We start from the raw sequence: 24197 nt of genomic DNA on the forward strand, positions 1-24197 counted from the left end.
AAAAAAATTACGGTGTGCGTTAGTGTCTCTTTTTTTTCTTTGATGCCAATCTTCCCGATGATCATCCATAAGAGTAACTTTTATTTAACGTCGCGAATGCCCATACACTCTGTAAACGAATTTTATTGTTGTGATGTGGAAATAAACGTTTCAAAAATTCTGAGGGTTTTGCTGAAATAAACCGAACAATCGCGTCGCCTACGATCTGTCGATGTATTTTGATTTCACACATTTTCTTCGTTCGTGAATGAATACCGCCTGTCCCACGTCTTCCCGCAATCTTTGACAAGTTCACGAATCTACCTGTATATATCGAAAGTTGTTCAGGAAATGCATCTTACGATTAACGAACGAGATATTTTTAATTCGTCGATAAAGATGAAAAAAAGAAGGAGAAAAGAAAACATACAATTTTGTAATAAAAGAGCAACGTTTCACTTCGCTAATGTATTATGGAACACTTACTTCTAATACGTATATGTACAGGTCGCAGTTAGACTTAACAGTGTCACATTGTAATTTACACAGTACGCATAGGAAAGAATTGACTAGATTTACGTAAACGTTTAATACTTTTCGAATTATTCCGCCGACTTTCGATTTCTATGAAAAAACTTCTTTATCGACATGAGAACGGTCGATGCATCGGTACTATTACTCCTCGTCTCCTTGTGATTTGAAAAGAAATAGCGAACAATAAAACGCCGAAATCTCAGGATCATTGGAAACGATCGTTCCTCCAAAAAAGTTGCAATTGTCTTTGAAGCAATTGTTGATATAAATTGGTGGCTTGCCCCAAGAGTATCGTACCGACCGAGTCGAATTGGCGTTATGTGGGCCTGAGAGCACTGACCATATCGCCCAATAATCGTTCCACGCTGACATCCCCTACCGTCGGCTTGAACAACAATTCTTGCAAGATTGATCGACAAAGCGCGCGTGCAGGCGGTAACAGCAACAAAAGTCGTCCAACCCTCCGTGCATCCCTCTCGCAAAATACAGCTACCGTTTGTTCTTGTAACGCTGTTATTCGCCCTGGTTCACATAGTCCTCGCGATTCTAAATAAACGTTCACATTCTTATCGCACTATTTCTCTAATTAACATTTATGCGATTAATTTTAACATTTGTGCGAAGTTCTTTTACCTCCTTTGAAGAGAACTATGGCCTTCAAGCAGGCGTATTCCGAATGATCGACCCTGAGGAGAGCACATTTTGCCAATAATTCTCGCAGCTTCCTTACTTCGTCGACGAGCGTTTCTTTTCTTTCGGATGATAAATCGTTCGGTACCAAAGTGGATTCTTCGACTGGAAAGTTCCATTGCGCGGCGGTCAACACGAAAAGTTCGCTCCAAGATTCTTCCAGTAGGATAGTTTGGTCTCTGTAGGGCAGCTTGAAAGAAACGCCAAAAGATCTTTATTAACACGATGCTAATTCGTCTTTACATTTATATAAAGATCACGCGCGAGCACGCGGATTACTTGTAAGAACGAATGGATGCTTCTCGCCCATCTGACAGCAAAGAAGAGTAATTTCGCCGCAAATTCGTAGATGTTCTCCGTGGGTAAAATAGAGAAGCTAGATATATATTCTGTTGCTCCAGAGTTCGTAACAGACGGTGCTAGTCGAGCGCTTGCGAGTTCCTCTGTAAAATTCATAAGTATTCGTCGTTTGAGCAAACAATCGTATTTCGATAAACAAATGAAATTTCTACGAGAAAATTCTTACCCTTTGGTTCGATCCTCGATTCGATCGGTCCCGCCTCCTCGGAACTCGTCACCTCGTCCTCTTTAGCTGTGTTTACCGTTAATGGCTCTGTCGGTGAACGTGGCAGAAAATGTGCTACAAATGAGAAAAGTATCGTAGTAACTGTTTGTACAACGTGAAATAATTTCCCATACGTTTTTATATGAAACATTAAAGATAAAATATTTTAGGATCGATTTATAATAGAGTAGATTGTTTCGCTTACCGACCGATGGTGTAAAAGCCGACATTGTCGGCTTAAAGGGAAATAGCGCGGGATACAGAAGGGGATGGTAAGGGTTGCTCGCTGCGTGGTAAACGTGTGGGATTCCAGGATATAATACCGACGGACCTCTTCTCGCGGCTGCGACCAGGGACGACGTATTTCGTGGAGCTCTCTCGTGCTGCACCGCTGTGAGTATCATAATTCCTTAGTATGTCATATTCAGTTATGCATTTGTGGCCAGACAAACAATTTATTCTATTGGCGTCGAAACAATCCTAACTATAATATTTTATTTCTTAATATCAAGTAGTACCTCGGTAGGCATAAATTAATTTTTAAGACGTCAAGTATTTCGAGTACACACGTACGAAATATATATCATAAACATTACGATTAAATTCTACTAATTTAACGCGCATATTAAATTCTTATCTGGCACGAAACAGAATTATATACTACCCCAACGAATTATCCCCCGTTTAAAATCAAACATCCCTTACCCACATATGTTGCTATACGAAAGCAAAATCCCGCTTCACCCTGCGATCGATTTCATGCTTTTTTTATAGCATCGACAAGGATATAATCAAAACCATGAGAGTGGAGACCACTAATGGTACCTTTCCTGCCCTCCTTCGCTAATTGATATCCCCGCGCAATCAAGTGTTTGGATTATCGGGTCGGACTAGAAGTGTTTACAAAACCTGTGAACGTCAGGCTGCTTGTGACACTGCTCGCGGCATGGCTAACTTTCCGGATTCTGGCGTGAGCAAGCACGAATATAGAATTTCATGTGGGTGCGAGCACCCTTTTTTTTTCCTTTCTCTCTCTCTCTCTCTCTCTCTCTCTCTCTCTCTCCACTCGTCAGCCCTTCGAGCAACTTCCCTATTTCTTTGTTGGCGAACGAAACGTCACCATGCATTGTAATATTCTGGATGTTGGCTACGAATGTTGCTGCATTCGCGCGAGTACACGGTTGCAGCAGCGAGGGACGTATCGGCGCCTGTCATCCGCAAACCTTTTGACGAACGTGTCGACATCGAATCTCAGGGATGTTAAGGCGAAGCTAACTTTCCAGTAAGTTTCTTCTCGTTCGACGTGTGATGTACTTCAACGACGCTTTTAGAACGAGTATCGAAAATAGCGGATGCGTTTTGAAACTGAACGTAAAACTCGTATGGTATTATGCGGAAATAGCGGATCACTTTGGAACGAGGTGATTCTTTGGGATTAAATTATGCCTTACGTTTGCACACGAACGAAAAACCATTCGAGTTCTCGGCGCGCCTGGCAGTCTGACATTTGCAGCTTATTTCGTACGAGAAAAGCCTTATGAAAGAGCATCGAATCGAATTTGATACAAGTAAAGAATAAAAACGTAATCACCGTAGAAACGAAGCGTACCATCTCGTTTCATGTTGACCTGAAGGCACTTGGTAAACCGACATGCCTGGCACTGATTACGACGAGAAACGTCCACGATACAGCGGCCGTTCTCCTTGCAGACGTAATCCAGGTTTCTGCACGATGGAATTGAATATTATTAGAACTTAATTGCACAACTAGGTATCGTTAAATTAAAACCAACAGTTAATAGCGAAATAAATATTAGCATACGCCTCGTGTTTGTTAATCGTTGCTATCGGTAATATCGATAGGACGTTTAAATCGAAGATTTGCACGAGATTTCCTAGCGACGCGGTTATATCGAAAACCACAGCAAGTTAATTACCTCGCATACCTGCGGATCGACCGCTTAAAGAAGCCACGGCATCCGTCGCAACTCGGTACTCCGTAATGCTTGCCGGATGCTTTGTCGCCGCAAACTTTGCACAAACTCTCACCCCGGCTACTCTCCTCCATGCTTTCCTGAAACTTAGTGGTGAAAATGCAATTAGGTTGCCAGATTTTAAACTGTTAGACGTTCCTCGAAACCGATATCGCCAATTACACTTTTGTTTCTCGTTATTCGATTATAAATTTATTTCCTAAAATTCAACGATGTTCGTTGGTTCTTGTCGTCAATAATAACGATAACGTTGCTTTCTAGCGTTGCAATCCGATTTTCGTTGCGACCATCGCCGCTCTCCCCGCGATGTCTCGTTCAACGAAAGAATATATAGTCACGGCTCCTTGCATACTGCAACACCTAATGAAATTTTGAACGACGGTTGAACGTCGCTCGATTCTCTCAATGCTCGCGACTTATCCACTTCTCAAGTTCACCGATATTACATCTCAGATAACGTCTCGTCCCATTATTTACACGATGTTTCTTATTCTTTCGACCAGCGGTCATAGATTATCCGTAAACGCACGCAAACGTCCGAGCTCTGATAATGACTCTTAAGGAAGAAAATCTGAGGAAGAAACGAAACGGTACAAAAGTCAGAAAGTCGGGGGGAAAGTCCGACGTCGAGCTAAAATATCCCTAACGCTTCCGTTGACTTTTGCAACCCCTTTCCGGGCGTTGCTCACGGCTGTTCTCCACCTCTTCGTTCTCCATGTCCCTTTCGCCGGCGAGAGTTCCCTCTTTGTCGAGGGCCTCGGCCCAGCTCTGCCACGGTCTTTCTCGTTCTAACAGGACGCCCGGCCACCTGTAGGGTTCCCAGGCTCAATAATGCATCGGTGACGTGGAGCATCGCTCAGGCTCGTCGATGGTAAACCACCGAGAGAGTCCTGGTGGATGATGCCATGGTTCGCCGCACCCTTCGTCCCGAAGACCAGTTTCACCGACACCGTCATTATCGTTGCCGCCATCAACCCTCAAAGAGATCTGCTGCCAGTGCAGTGGCCTGACTTCTTAATAGTCTGGCCATAGACAGGCAGGAGGAACGCTGGCCGTCGCATGCGAGCGTTAACTTGCCATAATATTTTTATCGCCCAATGACTACTTTCGCGACGCACATGACGGAAGCGTTTTATAGTTGCACGATACACGGACCAATCTCTATTTTTAATGGTAGCCGATTCAGCATGCTTCGTTTGCCAAGTTTTCTCGTAAATTGGCGAAACGGAGTTATCGATGGTCGTCGTGATTTGTTCCGCTATGTTACCGACTGGCAGAGTTTCTGAATCCACGTACTTTAACTCGTAAGTATAGCCGACAAACGTGCGAGAGTAGATTTTTGGATACTCAGCCGCCTACGGCCAGATATTTTAAGACGTCTTGAAGCTTTCGCGATGAAATTTGTCACGCAACCAAAAGTTAGAATATCGTAGTGGAACTATCGGTTCGCCGGTGTACTGTTACACGTGGGCGGATTATTTAACCCTTGCTTGCACGAACAGCCATCGCGTTTACGCACGCAGGTAACATATGTCGACCATTGCTTGGACACGAGCAATCTGGTACTCCTACGGAAAGTCAAACTTTGTCATTCCTCGTCAGGGCAGGGGAAGCTAAGTAACCGTGGAAAATTACGCGCTTTGAAAAAAAGGGGGACAGAGAAGGTACGCCAGAGACGCACGCCAAAAATTTCGACAACTTTGACGAATAACAGAAGGCAGAACCGAATCGCGTACATTGATCGACGAAAGATATCGCAGATTGAAATGTTGCGTAAAGGCAACGTTGGCCCTTAATTAATGGGTTGATTAATAACGAGTCTTAAGACAGCTAACTTTGTATGTTATATCAACGACAACGAGCAACATCTGAAAATCACGTTGTTAAATCGTTAATAGTTAGAACGTTAATTAAATTAATAATATTCCTCTAAAGGAGAAAGGCTACGGTTACCACTACGAAATCATAATTTTCCAAGACATCTCGCTAGTTTATGACAAATGTATTTTTATCTGATATGCAAATCGGTACCCTTCGACAGGAAATAAGTTAGGAAAGACAAGATCAGGTCGAGGACGATCGAAACAATTGAAAGTTGGAGGCAATGAGAAGGAGGATGGGTTATTTTTAGAAGCAATTTAATGCAAACCCATCGATCACTGGAACTTTGATAAGCTCGTCACAGTTGCGCTGCAACTTGGGTTAATGTCAGCTCGATGACTTTTCGATAGTTGTGCCTGGTGCAAGGCGACGAAAGTTCGTGGCGGTCGGTTGAAAATTCGACAAGCTCCTATGCAAATTTTTTTCCTCGTCACGTCATATGCGTCCTTTCGCATAAAAAATGCTGATGGATCGATCGCGAACAGAGCACACCTTTCTCTCGCATCGTGTTTCATCAAATTTGAATCTGGAATATGATTTCCCCTGCTGCTTTTCTCTTCTTTCTTCCATTGATGCAAGTTTTATCGATTTCGAGGATAATTTTCTTACAATTTCTATCGTGTAAATCTCTGTTCTCGATCATACGTAGAATTTATACGTAGACGTCGATCTTTATCGGCTGTTTATTAGAAAGGAGTTAACGAAAATACCTTTTCGAACAGCTTTGCGCTGAAAGTTATGCAGCGAGTTATCTGTTTAACCTGCAGCTGTCTTACGTATTTCATTTAAAGTTGTTCCGCGATATGGACTCCGCGTTAGTTTTTAGTAGCGAAGCTCCTACAATCAATTGGAGATGTTTTCTAACGTTTGTTGATGTAGCAAGTTAGTATCTGCTTTCATTGTTAAGACGAGATTTTAATTTTGAATTCCAAATTTTCATTATTACTAAGGCGAAGACTTTTAATGACTCTTCCAGTTATTTCGTTCAGATAATCGTGTCAATATCTTTCATTGTCCAAACATCATGGAAGGTCTGGGGTTCATTGAGAAAAAGAGCACGTGGCGTTAAATATTCTTTTCGAATCAGCACGCGGCCTGTCACACCTTGCTGAGTAACTTCCACCTGGTCCTTCCGCTCGTGTCTGCCAAATCGTCCATATCCTTCTCCCCTGAGCCATGGCGCGTCAGAATCCGTGATTTTTTTTAACGAAACGACGATATCAACGGTTCCCGCGGCGTTCCGGTATTTCGAACGAGCGTTTAATTATAGAAGCTCGCCGGTAAGTTCGTCGATGAAGCGAAACATTTTTCTTCCACCCTGTCGAGGTTGTCGTCAATTTTTAAGGAGTTCCGCGTAAACAGTGTCGTTAGCCTATGCCACCCCTGACGTGACTTTTGTTGTCCGAAAGGGTCGACTGCAATTAGAAGCCTCTGAATAATTAATCGTTGCATCGCAATCGTAATGATAGCGTGGCTCGTGTTACGTCGCCTCATTTGCCTATTTAAACAATTTCGTCAGTTCTCCATAGATTATATGTCGTGTGTTCCTTCGGCACGCAACGATATCCTACGCGCGTTAGAAGCGACATTAGCGATACAATTGCTGGTTGAAGATCCAATTACCGCAACCGCGTTATTATTTTTTTTTTTTTTTTTTACGCTACCGTAGTCTATGATCCACGCAATTATTACGACATTTTTCTTATCGTGTCGTTGCAACGCGATATATTTTTGTATGTCGCTTCGATGCTGCAACGTAATTGTTTTTCGTAATGCGATAGTTATAAGACAGTACAAGTGTGGTATAACCTGGATCGTTTGATCTGTCTGATCTATTTCCACGAAGCGATATTTTTATAATAGATAACGCGCGTTCCATCGGCAAACGATTGTTGGAAAGAGCCAACGGGAGGTCGGATCCGACTGTTAAATTCATTTAACGGCGCGTAGGATTAGTTTCGGTCGTGCACGTGCCCCGCTTCACACGATTGACAGTGATTGCGTGATTCGATTGTACATGCCGTGCACGACGTTTGTACTACAACGTGTAGTGGTTCCAGGAGACCCGTGATTTCACCTAACAGATACTTTTCTGGTTTTCGTGATACCGGCCCAACAACTGGTGCGCGTCTGTTCCCTGCCCGCTATTTTATTCCAATTCTTCCCGTATCTGAAGCGATATTGCTTAACGTTTATATGAACACGCGGCAACGAGTTCGATCTCGTATGGGACGATAGTCACGCGTTGGTAATTAAAAGTTTCTGTAACGATATCGCTATATGCATACATCGCGTATGATCATCGTCGTAGGACGTTCAGTCGTCCATACAGAAGAAAAGATGTTTCGCTCGCGAACGATGCCCGACACGTTCCTTCCAAAACTACCTCGTTGACAATCATTTTACACATTCTGTTAAAATATATCTCGCGAACTACGGACGATATCGAGCCATCAGGGACTTAACGCCTCGCCAACTCGAATCGCGTTGAACTTTGTTCGGTATCAATCGAACGAATAGCGACGATTCCAAATATTAGGTCATCGCATAAGTTCGTGCCGACTTTTGTGTATACATTTCATGTGTCGATTTATAAACATACGGCGATAAGGGACCAATGCACTTGAAAAATAGGAAGAAGTTGTACAACGAGGGGGGATTAAATTTTTTCATGAAACTGAAAGGTATGTAAACAATCTTAACATATATAACCGCTCGAAAAACGGAACGAACTTATGGGATGACCTAATAAAATAACGCTAGTCGCAAAGATACATGGAAGGAAGAGAACACGATGAACGGCCAAGTGTGACGCCAGTTATGACCCGCGTGGTAAACTCGTAATACTTGTGGTTATGGTATAAATATAAAAGCGTCAAAGCAAGCGACGGGAATGGAAATACGTTGCATTTTTGCTGAATGGACACGATGGTTTTCGAGGGTGCGTCGCTTACTACGAGATATCGCCGGTCAAAAAAACATCGTACTCCTGGCGCCACTCAGGGTTTCGCATTTGCGAAGGCGTTTTTAGCATATGCGTGGACCTGGCGCAACAGCAGCTATTATAGGCGACAGAGGCGAGCCGTGGACGGACAATTACACGGCTCAGCGACGGAGAACCGGGTTTACAGGTGCGTTTACGCAGGGTAATCGACGAACTGTCGGACAGCGGCACATGCCACGGCTAATCGCTCTGTGAACTCCCGACGAAAAATACGCGAATTCTCTAAAGTTTCAATCGTTTTATCGTCGCCTCCAAAGTGTTAGGAGGGAGTAATCGATGCGGAGGGCGTAGATATAACGTTGACATTAGGAGAAAAGGGAAACTGGAAAGAATATTTAGTAAATTATGGTATAACTATTAGTTTACCATAAATAACTAACTATAAAGTTAGGTATAAGCGGTAAGAAGCTGAACTTTCCATAAGAAACTAAATAGAAGAGAATGTTAAGTGTACAGTATGTGGTAGTTTCTCAGTAAGAGCATATCCTTTTGGTAAAGAATCGAAGTTATTGAAATTCTCTTACGTTATAAAAGAGCATAAAGGACGATTAACGAATTTCAGGGTAACTAATAAACAAGTACAATTTTTACGAAAGAACGAAGAGGAGAGGCGAAAATTGATGGGTGGATCGTGGTCGTAAAATATTCATTGACAAAATGCAAATTTAGTATATTCTCGTGGAATGACTTTCAAGTGCTGTTACTACGTATTGCTGTTCTGAAGGAAACATCGATTTTATCTTATTGTTAATACAGTTAACATTCGGACACCATTTACAACAGAGTAACTTTTCACAATCGAAGCAAACGAGTTGGAACCTTCGGAGAAGACAAAGACACTAGTTTACTAGAAGAGATGTAACAAAATTTTGTAAGAAATTGGAATTATTCGGAATCGCGAAGAAAGTAGCAAGAGTCGCTTTTTACGACTTCTTTTATCCGAGACTGTAATGAAAATGTCAGCGATACTTCTTGTCGCAAAAACTGACCTTTACTATTTTCTTCGCGATTCTGGCCAGTTGAAATTTCTTTACCACGTCGTCCAATAAACCAATTCCTTTAACTTCTCAAGAAAACTCAAGTCATTCGATCCAAGCTAAACCCTCGGTCGTCGCAATCGTTTCACGAATTTCTCATTGGATCATGCAAACCATACTGAGCTTCCAAGTAGCTGCTGTTCGCAGAAATAGCAGTGATACCGGATCGAAAGAATTTCGGAACATAATTTGAACATGATAGAATAATTAATATTTTAATATTGTCACGTTCTTAATATCTTTATCGACAAATTTTTATTTTTATCGACAGTTACTTATTTGTCCACTAGAAAATTTCGCACTCTACGCAACATTTTGAAAAATACGATCAATAGCCGTTCCTTACCTGCGAGATAGTCCGTCTGATCTTTACCGGCGAATCGCGGATTTCCACGTTGCTCCAATCTTAAAAGTTGATCGACGGTACAGATCTGGCTTAAATACGTCGTGGAAATTTACAGTCGAATCTTCGATAACGTCTCATCGTCTCTTAAGATCCCAAACGAGTGACGGTAGCCATCTTGTTCGAAAGGTAAACGAGATACGTACATATTTCATCGAACCGATGCAGTTTCTTGATTTACCGTTTAAACGAAGTACTCCAGCCCTATTCGATCCTCAATTTTACCATAAATATTTAGTAACATGTATCGCGCACTTTTAGCGATTCAATTTTGAAAAAAAAAAGAAAAGAAACGTCGATGACGTTCGATCAATCTGTCACTGCAGTTCTACGTTAAGAACTAAAGCTGAGGGAAACGAATAAGATTACTAATACAACGATCGTTCCTCGCTCGAGATATCCAACGAAAAAGCGAACATTTAACGAAAGAGGAATGCGAACGGAACAGAAAATCGTATAGATATAGACGACTAAAAAACGGATGCGTATCGCCAAACTTTTTCTTTCACTCGATTGGAAAACTACGATACGGCTGGAAATTTCTACACTTTTTTCCAAACCACACGGTAAACTCGTACCAAAGCTGCCAAGCAACAGGCCAAAATAATTAATTGCTCGATCTTCGAACCGATCAGCCCTATGAAACCAGTAATCAACGAGAACCAGTTTACCAACCACCGTGCGAAATAATAATCACTCGAACCTCTTGCTTGTCCACGTTGCTCGTCAACGGTTCTCGGTACTCGCGAAGCCGATGAGCGTTTTGGTCGGAGCTCGAAGCGCAAAACCGAAGAGCGAGATCGGAGCGGAGTCAAAGCGACCGGAGCCGACGAAACGCGCGTGAAATCGAACCGGACGGGTTCTTCGTCGCCGATGACTAACGGCGCCGCAGATGCGCGACGTATACGCGTGATCTATGGCTCGCGGTTCCTGGCCTCTGTTCGCGGCTACAGGGGTGGCCGGATGTGGGTAAGCTGGCCAGGACGCGTCGCCTTTGATCGGGTTCGCGTCGGTACACGGCCAATCGAGAAATCGCGCGATCGGGGGTAGCCAGGAGTCGCAGACGATTGGTCGACAGGCGGGGCGTACCGCACGAAGCTCACGGTGGTTGTACGAGCACGGAGGGTCGCAACCCCTTGGCGGAGGGTAAGCTCCGCCGCCGGAAGCGCGAAAGTCAACCCGTCGTGCGTTTTCCCCCGTAATCGCCAAGTCTGTTCGAAGCGGAGGATCGGCGGAGGCCCGTGTAGCCGCGAGGAAACTCCATCAGCTTCGACTCGTTGTCGTTACCCTCCCGCCCCCGGCTTCTTCGACGACTTGGTGTCACGGGTAAGGTGTATCTGACGGGGGATGCGATCGTGGAGCACGAGGGGATGAAATGGTTCGCGGCGATTCAAGAACATATTTTCATGTACCTCGTTTCTCGCTTTTCCATAACTTTCCGGCTATTTAATGGCATGATGGGTGTGACATTTCCTATCTTTCAGAGATACAAAGTAACACGGCTACTGTCTGGACGTACTGTGAACAAACTCATCGAGCGAAAATGAATTTTTCATTTAAGCTCGGTTATCGATAAATCTCAAAGAACCATTACCGATGACGGACATTTAATTTTGTTTACCAAGGATCAATATAAATGCGCGAAATTTTGCTCGCGCGTCAGTAACCATTCTCCATGGCGCGAATTCTATTTTTGTTACCGTGTAGCTGTTCGTAATCGAAATAAAATTCGCGTAATCGAAATAAAATAAAAAATAGAAATCGCGTTGTCGTTTTGCCTCGGAGTATCAATATCGTTAGGACTTACATGATGTAATAATAAATAAATTCCGAGTAAACGGCCGCTACGTGCAACAAAGAGGAATTTGAATTTTTCCACTCTCCCTCTACCAGTATAAATAAACAGACGCGATCGCGAGCGAATCGGTATATACCGAGTATCATCGAGTTATCATCGAGCAATTATACACTGTCTTAGCGAATACGTTTGTACGAACGTCTCTCGACATTATTTATATTTATTAATTTATTTAACTTAAATATATCTGACGGATTACAACAGCGAGTTCTCGTTATTCTATATTACAATTCTCTACGAGTCCTCTACATCCTTAAGCAGGATCTTTATTTTTTTTTACATCAACTCTCACACCAGAACTTTTAAAATCTGCCTTATAACAGTTACGATACGTGGGCTCTTTTTTATGTTAATGAAATGTTCAAAAGTGACCTTGAAATTTACGAAAGCTTACGAGGGAAGATTTTTTCTCTGGGTCGTATTATTGATTTTTAACGATGCTGCCAATTGTACTACTTGAGATTCAGATAGTTCATACTCGTTATTCACGAATGGAAATTCAAAATCGCGTTAAGTTAGCTTGAGCGGAGACTCGAACAAATGGTTCTAACAATGAGCTGTGAATAAATTTCCATCGAGCTAGAGCTCCGGTTCATACAGTTTTCAGGAAAGTGACAGCGGTGAAACGTTAGTAAAAGACACCTGTATGCTTCGCACGGTACGGGCAGCGTTACGAGAGATGGTCGTAATAACCATCGCCATCGTTGAATATTTTATTTATTATTGCTTGGAAATCAATGATCGTCATTTCTCCTGCATGTATTATATAGCTATATCTACTGATCGTTAATTTGCATAATTGGGCTACTTTATGTCTCTGAACATTTCTAAAATATCAAAGATAGTAACAGTACACGCGAATAACGAGAAAAATTAACATCCGAATTATCGAGAACAGAATTGGAAAGGATTTGTACTGTAAATTAAAGCAAGTGGAGATCAAGTTCCGCTACTAGCGTCATTGCTAAAATATCGTAGTTTCGCGATGTATTCCAAGTCTGTGAACACATTTTTCGACCTTCTAACAGATTACATTATCTTTCGTGCTTGATAGTCCATTTGATAAATAACTGAAAAAGATTATTTTTAGAACATTGGTTTGAACCTGATAATCTCAATGAGAAAAATTATTTTTCTGCTTAAACGAACGAATATTTTTACCGAATGGGATACAATAAAATTGAATAATCGCGATAACAGAGGAATCGGAAAAGAAAAAAAAGGAAAGAAAAAGGGAACTTAATTTTCAACGCGTCGCGCGTCGATGCGATTCTGTCGGGGCAAAGTAAGCGGTCTGCACTTGATAGGTCGAAGGATCCGTAGGATTCTGAAGCACCTCCTCGACGTGGCAGGAGCAGAAAATCGCGTTGAAGTGGTAACGGTCGGGCTAATGGTTCGGAGACGATATTTTGTTAAACAAGGAAACCTTTTATCCCTCATACCATTTCTTGGACGAGCGCTCGGAAACAGGGACGGCTACGTTTCAAAAGAACTCGGCTTCCATCCACCCTCGTAGTAGTTACCCTCTGCACGCCACGAGTTTCATTAAACGTATTTACGTACTTTATTTTTTCTGTAAACATCGATTACTAATTGACGACCTTATTTATGTTTTGAATGAACAGACATTTTTACTCGTTCAACTAAAATACAAATATTTCAGAATCTTTCCCTCTAATGGATCGATTAATTATGCAACTACTTCTCTGTTCGCCTTACTCGATCGGGAATACACTCTCTGCCAAGATACGTTAAAATATTTCATAGATGGTGGAAATATTCAATGGTAGAAGTAGGTACGAATGTATTTGAAGAAGTGCTGATTTGCGACGCGCAGCGAGCTGAATCCTTCGAAGTTGAATCCGATACGACGCGAAGAAGGTCGCGATAAAAGCGGCCCTGCACCGTCACTTTGGTTTTCTTGTCGCGAGAAGAGAACGAGCTGGAAGTGTGAACCGCCGACCACCACGACAAGATACCATCTGCCCTTTCTCACGGTTCGCCCACGCATATAGCGCCATTCTCGCGAATTCCTTCGATCCCTTCTGGCCTGAATCACTTCTCACTTTCTTCAGCCCTTCCCAGATGCGAATCGATATGGTTCGCGTAACTATCCAGCCAACTCCTACGGAGTTCTGTTCGTGGTAAGCCTCGACTGACAAGTTAATTCACTCTCTACTCGTTCCGAGCAAATGATGCATGGGGACTCAATGGAAACACCGTGTGACTTAAGGACGTCATTTTTAACCACGTTTTATCCGTTGTCGAGCAGCTATGAATCTTATCAATCAATCTGCCTTTCTTGATGTCTATATCTCCGCATTGTTGACAATTTTATACGTCATCCTCGTAGTCAGTGATAGAGTCGCATTCTGATATTATTATTTCGCGCTGAATTAGAAGAAAATATACATAAAGAAAGATAGATGGATACTTGTTTTATGATCGATCGTAGTCGTTTATCAAATTATTAGATAAGCAATTAAAAAGGAAATGGAAATTGGCATAAAAAAATAGTAAAAATAAATGGTTCCGACCGGGATCGAACCGGCGACCTTCTGCGTGTAAAGCAGACGTGATAACCGCTACACCACGGAACCGATATATCTGAAGCTTTTTTCATAATATTCTTCCTCTGCAATTTTTATTTCTATTTATATTCATAAAAATTATTTTACTAATTATATCTAATAATACATTTAATTGCGCAATACGAAAAAAATACTCAATTTAGATAATAACAAGACCAGGGTTTAAGATAAAAACTGATAAAAATTGTATATAAGTATGAAGGATTAAATTCAACTGAGATTTGTACGTATTTAGAATCAATTAAAATTATATTTCAAAGCGGGGATAACGTTATAAAGTGAAAGCAATTTTATGGATTATTGCATTTTATTTATAAACATGTGAAAATTCGGCGTATATCGCACAGAATTAATGTAGATCACATACTTATGGCAGTGGTTACAATATTAATAATATACATATATATAAATAACAGTGTTAATACATTGTATTGCACCTTTTACATTCTACTTAAGTTCTGAATGGCACTTTTTTATTCTTTCGAACGTTTAAATCCGAAAAGATAATGATAATTGATATAAGTACATGGAAAAATATAATAGTCCTCACTATTGTACGTCTTAGTAAGAGAAATTTAGATGATTAATAAATTATTATCTGCTGATTGATATTACAGTGTCAAGAAAAAAATGGTAGAAAATAATTATCGAATAATTTACAATTATACTTCAGTCTTGCCAATAGAGATTCAATAATTTGATTTACTTGAAACAAATGGGTCCAACTGTAAAACCGAACGCCTGATGCGGCAATCCATAATCGACTGGGTAAAAGTCCACCAATGGTAACTGTTGAAGCTTTTTACTGTAAACCAAGAACACTGTATCTCCTTTGCTTTTACGCATTTTACAATTGTCCGTAACGATCTGTGGCTTGATACCGGTATATGAAAATTCATCCTCGTTAGCACCAAGCAGTCGTAAAGATGAATTATAATTAAAATTCAAAACATTGTACCAAGCAACGCTATTAATGCAAGTATAAGTGAAATTTTGATAAGCTTCTTGGCTCAATAAACGCAGAAAATTTAATTGCACTACTCCAATAGCTTCGTATGTAATCTATAACATAACATACGATGAATAAGAGATTTTTATATTTTATATTTCAATATGTCATACTGAATTTCTTGTTTCTTATAGACATGTATTTCGTTAGATGAATGTAAACTCACTTTAAATCCTCCGCGCAAATTTGAGTACCAATCCGTTTTATTATTTTCTTTTCTCCATGGTATATTGGGCATTTGACTCGTATGAATATCAGGGTATACGCAAGTTTCGCCCATATTCGTCATATTGCAATAAACATATACAGAGTCGTCAGCCATTCCTAAATTTGGATCGATCCAGTACCAACCTGTTTTGGTAACCGTTATTTCGTAAGTTTTTAAATAACTGACAAAATCAGTAATCTCCGAACGAAGCAAATAGAATTACTGACCATCGTGAAAATGAGGATGGCCGTAAAATAAATCCTTGCAAGTCCTTACAGGATTTTCTCTGCTTCCAATCGGTTTGCGTATTCGATCCAATTCTTGTCTCATGGCGTATATAGAACTATACATGTCCAAGAATTTTGGGCCAAATTCCTCTTCGATTTGATCATCCTTGTCCAACGTTTCTGAATCTTTCTCTTTCTCGTCTTCCGCGCTGCAAATAATAGTATCATCATCAAAGTAGTACATTTACAGATATGAAAATCAAACATGCAAGGCCTAAAAGGTCTTACGTATTTGTCGAAATATCGCGTTTCCTTCGAAGAATTTGTTCTCTCGTGAATAACAACTCCGGAGGAATCATAGGTTGCTCTGCAGGTGGTCCAGGAGGACCTGGAGGTCCCGGAGGGCCGAGCTCGCCTTTTGGTCCATCGTTTCCGACATTACCTTTGGGTCCTATTACTCCTTCTATTCCTGGAAGTCCTGGAGGTCCATCGTTTCCTTTGAAACCCAATAAACCTGGTGGCCCTTGGTTACCCTTGGGTCCTTCAAGTCCTAGAGCACCTCGTGGTCCTTGTTCTCCCTTCTCACCCTGTTCTCCTTTGACTCCAACGTGTCCCAATTCACCTCGATGCCCTTTGATTCCTCGTTTACCCCTGTCACCCTTTGGACCTTTTGGTCCAACCGGTCCAACTTTTCCTGGAGCACCAACAGCTCCTGACATCCCTGGTGGACCATTTTCTCCAGCAAGTCCTGGCAATCCTCTTACACCTGGCAAACCTGATGGTCCTGGAAGACCCTGAGACCCTATGGAACCTGGAGGACCCTGCGCCCCAGGCGGCCCCATGTCTCCTTTTTCACCAGGTAAACCTGGACTACCTTGCACTCCCGCTGGACCTTCGGATCCCTAAATAAAAAATTTGTTTAAAACAAATTTTTAAGATTTATCATTGTCAAGACTATAATAATGTATACTTGTTTTCCAGCAGGGCCAGGTAATCCTTCCTTTCCCGGGGGACCAATGTCTCCTGGTGCGCCAGGATCTCCTGCTTTTCCATCTTCACCATTCTTACCAGCTTCCCCTTTTGGGCCAACTAAACCAGGTTCTCCTGGAGGTCCAGGAAAGCCAGGTGGTCCTGCATTACCTTTCGGTCCTTCCGGACCATTTATACCACGACTTCCAGGCGGTCCTGGAGGTCCACTCTTACCTTCTTCTCCCTTTGGTCCTGGAGGACCTCTTTCGCCCTACGATACACGTTTCATTAAATTATAATAACGTAAAATTTGTTTCCATAAATTTTTATTAAAATAATTATAGTATCATTCCTTACTTGTTTTCCTTCTGGACCTATTAAACCTGGAAGTCCCACTGCTCCAGATTCTCCTTTTGCTCCTTGACGACCTTCTACTCCCGGAGGACCTTGTAAGCCTTCAGACCCTTTAGGACCCCTTGGACCTTGTTCACCTGGATTTCCTGCTGGTCCTACAGGACCAACTATGCCAGTATCCCCCACTTCTCCTTTTAATCCTGATGGGCCTGGCAATCCTTGTGGCCCTACGGGACCAGGGGGACCTGATGCACCAACAGGACCATCTTCGCCTTTTGGTCCTCGCCTCCCAATTTCTCCAGGTGGTCCCTTTTCTCCTGGTAAGCCGATGGCACCAGGTTCACCTCGAAGTCCTTGTGCGCCAGGTGCTCCTGGCGGTCCCTGTGAAAAGTAAATCATAATTTACATTTTACTATTATGCTGTCGTATGATTACAATTACATTACGCTTACTGTTTCCGCTTGAGATCCTTTAAACCCCTTTTCACCAGGTGGTCCAATATCTCCTTTGTCTCCATCTTCTCCTGGCACTCCAACAGGACCAGGAGCTCCTGGCAAACCACGTTGCCCTGGTAAACCATCTCGCCCGGTAGGACCGACTGGTCCAGGCTCACCCTGATAAGAATATGTATTATTTAATATGATTCATAATTTCGGTATCGCTTTATTATCATTTTAGTAATTTTTTTATATACTTGTATGATATTATTACCCTGTCGCCTTTTAATCCGACTGGACCAGGTGGTCCTTTAGGTCCTTGCTTTCCTTGAGGTCCAGATTCGCCATCTTTCCCAGATTCTCCTTGAGCACCTTTATCGCCTGATGGACCTTGAAGCCCAGGTGGTCCTATCTCTCCTTTTGCACCTGGCATTCCCTGTTTTATAGAGAAGAGTTCAATTAATGAAAACACGTTATCCTGGAAACTTTAGTTATTACATTATTAGAAAGACAGACAAATACAAACCGGTAAACCATTTGCACCCCGTTCACCAGGAAATCCTGGTAGACCACCAGGACCTGGTGAACCTTCTTTTCCTTGTAAACCAGGTGGCCCTTGTGGTCCTTCTTTGCCTTGCTCTCCTGGGGAACCTGATTCTCCGGGAGCTCCTGGATTTCCTGGACTTCCAGGTTCTCCTGGTTGTCCAGGTTCACCAGCTGGACCTTGCGGTCCGATAACACCAGGCGCACCTGGTGGACCTGGCGGCCCAGAATCACCCACTGGTCCACGTTCTCCAGAGGGTCCAGGGATTCCATCTTTGCCATTGAGACCAGCTTGCCCAGGAGATCCCACAAATCCACGAGGTCCCTCTACTCCTGGCGTACCAGATTCTCCTTGTAATCCAGGAGGGCCTGGCTGTCCAGTATCACCTTTCGGTCCTGGCAATCCTTCGGCACCTCTTCTTCCACGAGCACCTCTAAATCCCTTTGTAAATGATATTCTATTAATTTTTTTATGTGATGATATCATCGCTAATATTATTATATATTTCCTTACGCACCCTAGGTCCTGGTTCACCACGTTCTCCTGACGCACCATTGTTACCCTAAAATAACGAAATGATAAATCTCATTGTATTAAATTTTACTTAATAGGCTCTTTTTACCCTTTCTCCTTTATCTCCACTAGGGCCTTCTCTTCCTGGCTGACCTTTATCACCTTTTTCACCAACATTTCCAGGATATCCAACAAAACCTGGAGGACCAGTTTTACCTTTTTCACCAGGTAATCCAACTAAACCGGTTTCACCACGTGGCCCTTCGAAACCTTTTGGTCCTTCTAAACCTTCCAATCCAGGAATTCCTTGTGGACCTGATAATCCAGGTTCTCCCTTCGTGCCAATGTCACCTTTCTCTCCTTCTGGACCTCTCTCTCCCTTTTCTCCGCGTTCACCAGGCGATCCACGTTTGCCTTCGTCGCCTTTCATGCCACGGACTCCCGGGAAGCCTATTGGACCTTGCGGTCCTTGAGGCCCTTGTTCACCTTTCATTCCAGGAACGCCTGGATTTCCCGGATGACCAGGAGATCCATCTGCCCCCGACAATCCAGGAATTCCAGGCTTCCCTTGTGGACCCTGATAAAATTGTTAAATAACTTCGTAGAAGATTTAATAAAAAGCAAATACTTTTTAAAAAATTGTATCTAAGTAATTTACCACTAAACCAGTTGGACCCAAAAGACCTTGAGGTCCGGGTGGTCCTACTGGTCCAATTGGACCCGGAGAACCTGGCACACCTGGAGGACCCGGAGGACCAGTATTGCCTTTTGCTCCTGGTGGACCTTCGCTTCCAGGAATACCTGGATTCCCTGGTAATCCAGGAAAACCTCGTGGTCCTATGAATCCTCTAGGTCCCTAAAATAATTTCAAAAGTACGATCTTCCGTTTCTATATGAATACAAGTATATTGTTGTATAATATTTTCGTTATTCACCATTTCACCCGGTAAGCCTGGTAAACCTGGAGGACCATCGTCACCCTGCATTCCTTCGTGACCTGGTAAACCTTGTTCACCGGTGGCACCTACAAATCCTCGTTCGCCTTTATCTCCTGGTAATCCAGGCAGTCCAGGCACACCCTGTTCTCCTTTCATTCCTGGTGGTCCACTTAAACCTCTTTCTCCGTCTCTCCCAGGTCGACCTCGTCTACCCTCCCTGCCAGTATTTCCAGGAATACCTGTATGAATTCATTAATTGTTCCAATGTTTGTTTTATCCAAATTATCCTGTTATAACATTTAAATATCCAACTTAACAAATTGATGGAACTTCAGGACTGTATGCAGAAAAGAATTTATAAAACTGACCTCTTTCACCACGAGGTCCAGGTTCGCCAACTTCTCCAGGTTCTCCCTTCTGACCTTGAGGTCCAGGTGGTCCTTCGGGTCCAGCAATACCTGTAAGACCCATAGGACCTTCGGCACCTCTCATAGCCAACATATGCTGTGAAAGCATTTGTCTCAGAGCTTCCGCTTGAGTATCCGGTCCTTTCTCGTTTCCTTGCTGGTTAAGTGCTGGAATTATGAACACGTTTCCCGGTGGGCCAGCCGTGCCTTGCAAACCTGCTAACCCATCTCTTCCTGGTTCTCCTTTTTTACCAGGTGGCCCGGGCACCCCTGGAGGCCCCGGAAATCCCCGTGGCCCAGGCGAACCCCTACTACTATAATAAGCTGGATTGTAATACGATCCTTCCAACGATTCCGAATATTTCAAACCTCCTTGAACTTCTCTAGATAAATTGTTGGAAGTTTTAGAAATTTCTGGCGTTGTCGTTTGATAGCGATCTACTTCGACTGAATCGATGTTGTTGAAAACCTACATAAACATTTATTTAATAAATAAAAAAACATTATTTATATTCCTTTACTCAATATTCTTCTCAAGTTCAATATGTTATGTTTTTAAGCAAATGAAAAACACGTTTCATCGTCTATTATTATAACAATTAACTCACGACACTTTGATTGCGAAGGAACGTCTCCACAGTAGGTCTCGTTGCATATGTTACATTCACTGGTCTATAAGCTAACTTGTAGTTGTCGCTGTCTTCGGTATCTTCGTTCCCTTCTTCACTCCCGTTCTCATAATCATCCTCCGTTCCTTTTACAAAATTTTCATCCTGCTCATTATACGAAACATTTGGTCCAGATCTCTCAGATGTTCTGCCATAACTTCGAGGCGGGTGCAGATTGTCGTAATTCGTTTCATAATACGATCCAGCGGTTGAGAAGGGTTTAACCGGATAACTAGAACTTGGGACTGTCTGACTGTTATCAATATTTGTATCCTCGTAATAAGTAGACGAGGTTGTACGCACGACGGGATCGTAATTCCGCATATTCGAATGACCACTTTGTCTCGATTGATTTCTACAATTTGGCGCGAAAATCGTGCAAATTTCGTAAGCTGCGTCTGGTATTGGTGCGATCTTCAACATTTCCAGACCACCCTATGAATGATTCGAAATAAACGAACAAACCGTTAAACTGAATTCCGTCTTAGATTTCGTGTAGAATTAAACTCGTATGTTGTAATCAAGCACGATTAATTTGAATATTCTCCACTGACCATATACATGTTACCATCGACGATTTGTTGGCCGATAATTATGATGCCGCTGACGCTAATCGTTTCGTCAAGATTTCTACTTAATTCTTTGGAAATTTGTTGAGTACAATCGAGAATTAGCGTGACAGTATCGCCTTTGATGCTGATTCCTAGACGGTGCCATTTTCCATCGGATATATCAATACCAAACGAAATTGGTTTATCCTCATCATCCGGAGTTGTACTGTAGTAAAGAGTGACATCATTGCCCAATGATAGCACCAACTGTTCCTCGCCACTGTCGCTGTAGATCGCAAACAACGTGGCAGCCGAGGATCCTAATTTTGTGATCGTTAAATTGTATCGGTTATTATCTTAACTATGTGATTATAATCTATGATCCGTAAAAGTACGATCAGGATAAATGTAAATCAATTAAAGAGAGTACTAACCGATTTTTGGCTTCGCGACGACTAAAATGGAAAAATCACGCGGTATACCAGTCGGAAACAAAGTGTTCGTATTGATCGTCAGTAGCGCGCTTTCCGTAATGTCATATGCTATTGTATCATTTCTGTAGCAACGATTTTCGGTTACGATCACTCCAACGGGCTCCTGGTGTATTCCCGTACCATCCATCAGGTCTACGATATTCTTTTCTGAAATTGTGAAATACCGTGATTCGCGTTCACTTTAAATGATTACTAACATAGGCCTGAATAACGTCAAAAGTATGATTTTTCTAGAATTTCTTATTTAACAAAGTTCTTGCATACACAATTCTAGATGTGTTTTCATAAAAAAAATATTTTGAAAATGTTTCTACAAATAAAATTTACGTATACTTTCTTCGGTGTTAGAGTTTTCAACATACTTGCATCGCAATAAAATTTCACGTAGATACATTTCATAGATAGATATAGCGATAGCATATGTATAGCATATGTAATTTCTTAACTAGCAACGAACCTGTTTTAGCCGAAACTTATGATTTTACAAGGAACGGGAAAGATACGATTAAATAAGCATAATCGTACGATGACGGCACAATGAACAACCCAATAACCCCTAGAAACCCAATAACCCCTGATCTCGAAAGACGTAACTCATCGCGTTTAAACCAGTTTCATTAACAAGTCCTCTTTTCCAGAGTGGAACACACAGTTTTGCATGCTACGAACAGTGGCTCAATTAATGCAATAGAGATCACTTAAAAAGACATTCACTAGCAAATGGACTTGCTATTACATAGTTCACAGAGTGATTATTTCAACTCGTGTACTTGTAAATATCACACGGTGATCATTTAACCTATATAACTGGAATCTTATATTTTAAAGAATTATTTCTTTTTAGATATACATGCTCATTCGGGTTTGTTCGATATAGATATTATTACAAATTACGAAATGCAGACATACGATCATAAAATCTGCTTTGAAATAGCGTATTCATTTTAGCCTGTCGTTTTACTGTTCTAAATCGTATACTTATTCGTCAGGACACAAAGTTAAACTGATTGTTAAGTTGGTCAAATCGTGACTTAAAAAGAATTGTAGCACATTTACCCATGTCTTGCAAGATAATATCGGCTAGCACCGGATACAGTCCTAATGCTACGAGAAGACAAAATGCCCAATAAACGGAGTGGATATTGCGAGGCAGTCGCAGTGTTCTCCATTGCTGTTTCACGTGGTCCCGCCGCATGCTACCCTTTCTTTGTCAAATCATGTTTTTCACAGGGAACTTTTTCTGATACCAATCACTGTAAAAAGAACGCGCACTAGCGGTAAAACCACTAACGAACCGATAGGTCGGATGCGAAGTCGAGAAAGCCCGAGAAATTTATCTGAATGTAATCGTTGTCACAATGCAGTCGCCCTTCCCCACGCGTTTCCTCTTCTTCTACTTCGATCCCTCCTTTCTAATATTCTATCTCCCCGCTTCTCTTTCACGTAAACGCCGATGCAACGATCCACATGCATTCCACACATGTGTATTTTAATTACAATCCCGCGTTTCTTCTATTGACACTGATTCAGATAACACGTGGCACATCGAAAATGTGGTGCATTACGATCTACCCAGGGTAGGAATCTTTTCATCATCCAGATTTTTCATATGAGAAAATATCTTGAATGTCGTACTGTTGCATTATATATACTTACAAAAGTTCGTTCGAGATAAAAAAAAAAAAAAAAAAAGAAATTGTTCCGCCAACGAATGTAGTCATCATTTAACTATGAAACTTTCAATTAATTACTTCCTTGATACTTTTGATTAACTACTTCCCGACTTAAGCTACATTATAAGAGTTCTCTATTCGATCCGAATGGAAATCAATGTTTATTACGTTAAAGAGTATTAATCGCAACGAATTTGAACGAGTAAAAGGTAATTTTTTTTACGTGATGTACAAGTATATTTGTTCATTGATAGATTGATTCATCTATTTTTAATCTTTCAAAAATAATCGTATTAGTCACTGATCGAATCTAATGTGCTAATTAATATAATATATTAATCAATAATATAAGCTAAGAATATTTTGGGAAATAATTATTTTAAATTATGATATTTCTGTCACTTTATCACACTGCTAAAGATTATTTAATCTATAAATAAAGTCGTTCAAATTATTTGTGCAACAATTAATACCATGTATATACTTATAGGATACTACAACTTTTATATTATAATATAAGGCCAATTACTATCTTAAACATTTAATTAATTCTATCGATAAATTACCGATATCTATGTACTATCTGTTAAAAGCTTGAAAGCAGATATGTATACATACATATACTTTACTAAGAAAATTAATAATTCAAATAATTATTTTTATTTATTT

At 41.5% G+C, this 24197-nt stretch overlaps 2 protein-coding genes and 1 non-coding gene across 4 annotated transcripts; all 3 read right to left on the reverse strand.

Annotated features, from left to right (window-relative positions):
* Nucleotides 1-333: 333 nt before the first annotated feature.
* LOC126921048 (COUP transcription factor 1-like) lies at nucleotides 334-11371 on the reverse strand. Its single transcript, XM_050732219.1, has 8 exons — nucleotides 10031-11371; nucleotides 3706-3848; nucleotides 3378-3493; nucleotides 1974-2159; nucleotides 1730-1843; nucleotides 1483-1646; nucleotides 1147-1393; nucleotides 334-1059 (listed from the first exon to the last, which is right to left on the reverse strand). Exons 2-8 carry the CDS (start codon nucleotides 3834-3836, stop codon nucleotides 830-832), a joined length of 1188 nt encoding a protein of 395 aa, XP_050588176.1. The 5' UTR covers nucleotides 3837-3848; nucleotides 10031-11371; the 3' UTR covers nucleotides 334-829.
* A 3101-nt stretch (nucleotides 11372-14472) lies between these two features.
* On the reverse strand, nucleotides 14473-14545 carry Trnav-uac (transfer RNA valine (anticodon UAC)). The gene has a single exon. It is a non-coding gene; the product is annotated as a tRNA-Val (tRNA).
* A 279-nt stretch (nucleotides 14546-14824) lies between these two features.
* LOC126921415 (collagen alpha-1(I) chain-like) lies at nucleotides 14825-23795 on the reverse strand. 2 transcript variants are annotated; one of them, XM_050732977.1, is made up of 18 exons: nucleotides 22912-23795; nucleotides 21796-22002; nucleotides 21365-21681; nucleotides 20751-21245; nucleotides 20104-20611; nucleotides 19733-19974; nucleotides 19456-19653; nucleotides 18907-19374; nucleotides 18802-18846; nucleotides 18267-18725; nucleotides 18015-18176; nucleotides 17756-17917; nucleotides 17307-17684; nucleotides 16951-17220; nucleotides 16269-16882; nucleotides 15981-16189; nucleotides 15712-15896; nucleotides 14825-15598 (listed from the first exon to the last, which is right to left on the reverse strand). In XM_050732977.1, the coding sequence occupies exons 1-18, from the start codon at nucleotides 23048-23050 to the stop codon at nucleotides 15239-15241; spliced, it is 5418 nt and encodes a 1805-aa protein (XP_050588934.1). In that variant the 5' UTR covers nucleotides 23051-23795; the 3' UTR covers nucleotides 14825-15238. The 2 variants fall into 2 exon arrangements, with proteins under 2 accessions (XP_050588934.1, XP_050588935.1); XM_050732978.1 differs by lacking the exon at nucleotides 22912-23795 and adding an exon at nucleotides 22313-22861.
* Nucleotides 23796-24197: the final 402 nt, after the last annotated feature.

Source organism: Bombus affinis, chromosome 10 (genome assembly GCF_024516045.1).
Source record: "Bombus affinis isolate iyBomAffi1 chromosome 10, iyBomAffi1.2, whole genome shotgun sequence".
Taxonomy (NCBI): domain Eukaryota; kingdom Metazoa; phylum Arthropoda; class Insecta; order Hymenoptera; family Apidae; genus Bombus; species Bombus affinis.

What these genes read in the sequence shown, in the direction of transcription:
- LOC126921048 (XM_050732219.1), bottom strand. Translation starts at nt 3,836, where the DNA reads ATGGAGGAGAGTAGCCGGGGTGAGAGTTTGTGCAAAGTTTGCGGCGAC. An exon ending in GGTCAACATGAAACGAGATG is followed by an intron (nt 2,160 to 3,377) that starts GTACGCTTCGTT and finishes TGATACTCACAG; the next exon opens with CGGTGCAGCACGAGAGAGCT. An exon ending in GCATCCATTCGTTCTTACAA is followed by an intron (nt 1,394 to 1,482) that starts GTAATCCGCGTG and finishes GTTTCTTTCAAG; the next exon opens with CTGCCCTACAGAGACCAAAC.
- LOC126921415 (XM_050732977.1), bottom strand. Translation starts at nt 23,050, where the DNA reads ATGCGGCGGGACCACGTGAAACAGCAATGGAGAACACTGCGACTGCCT. An exon ending in TGGGTCCAACTGGTTTAGTG is followed by an intron (nt 19,375 to 19,455) that starts GTAAATTACTTA and finishes CAATTTTATCAG; the next exon opens with GGTCCACAAGGGAAGCCTGG. An exon ending in TAGGTCCAGAAGGAAAACAA is followed by an intron (nt 17,221 to 17,306) that starts GTAAGGAATGAT and finishes CGTGTATCGTAG; the next exon opens with GGCGAAAGAGGTCCTCCAGG.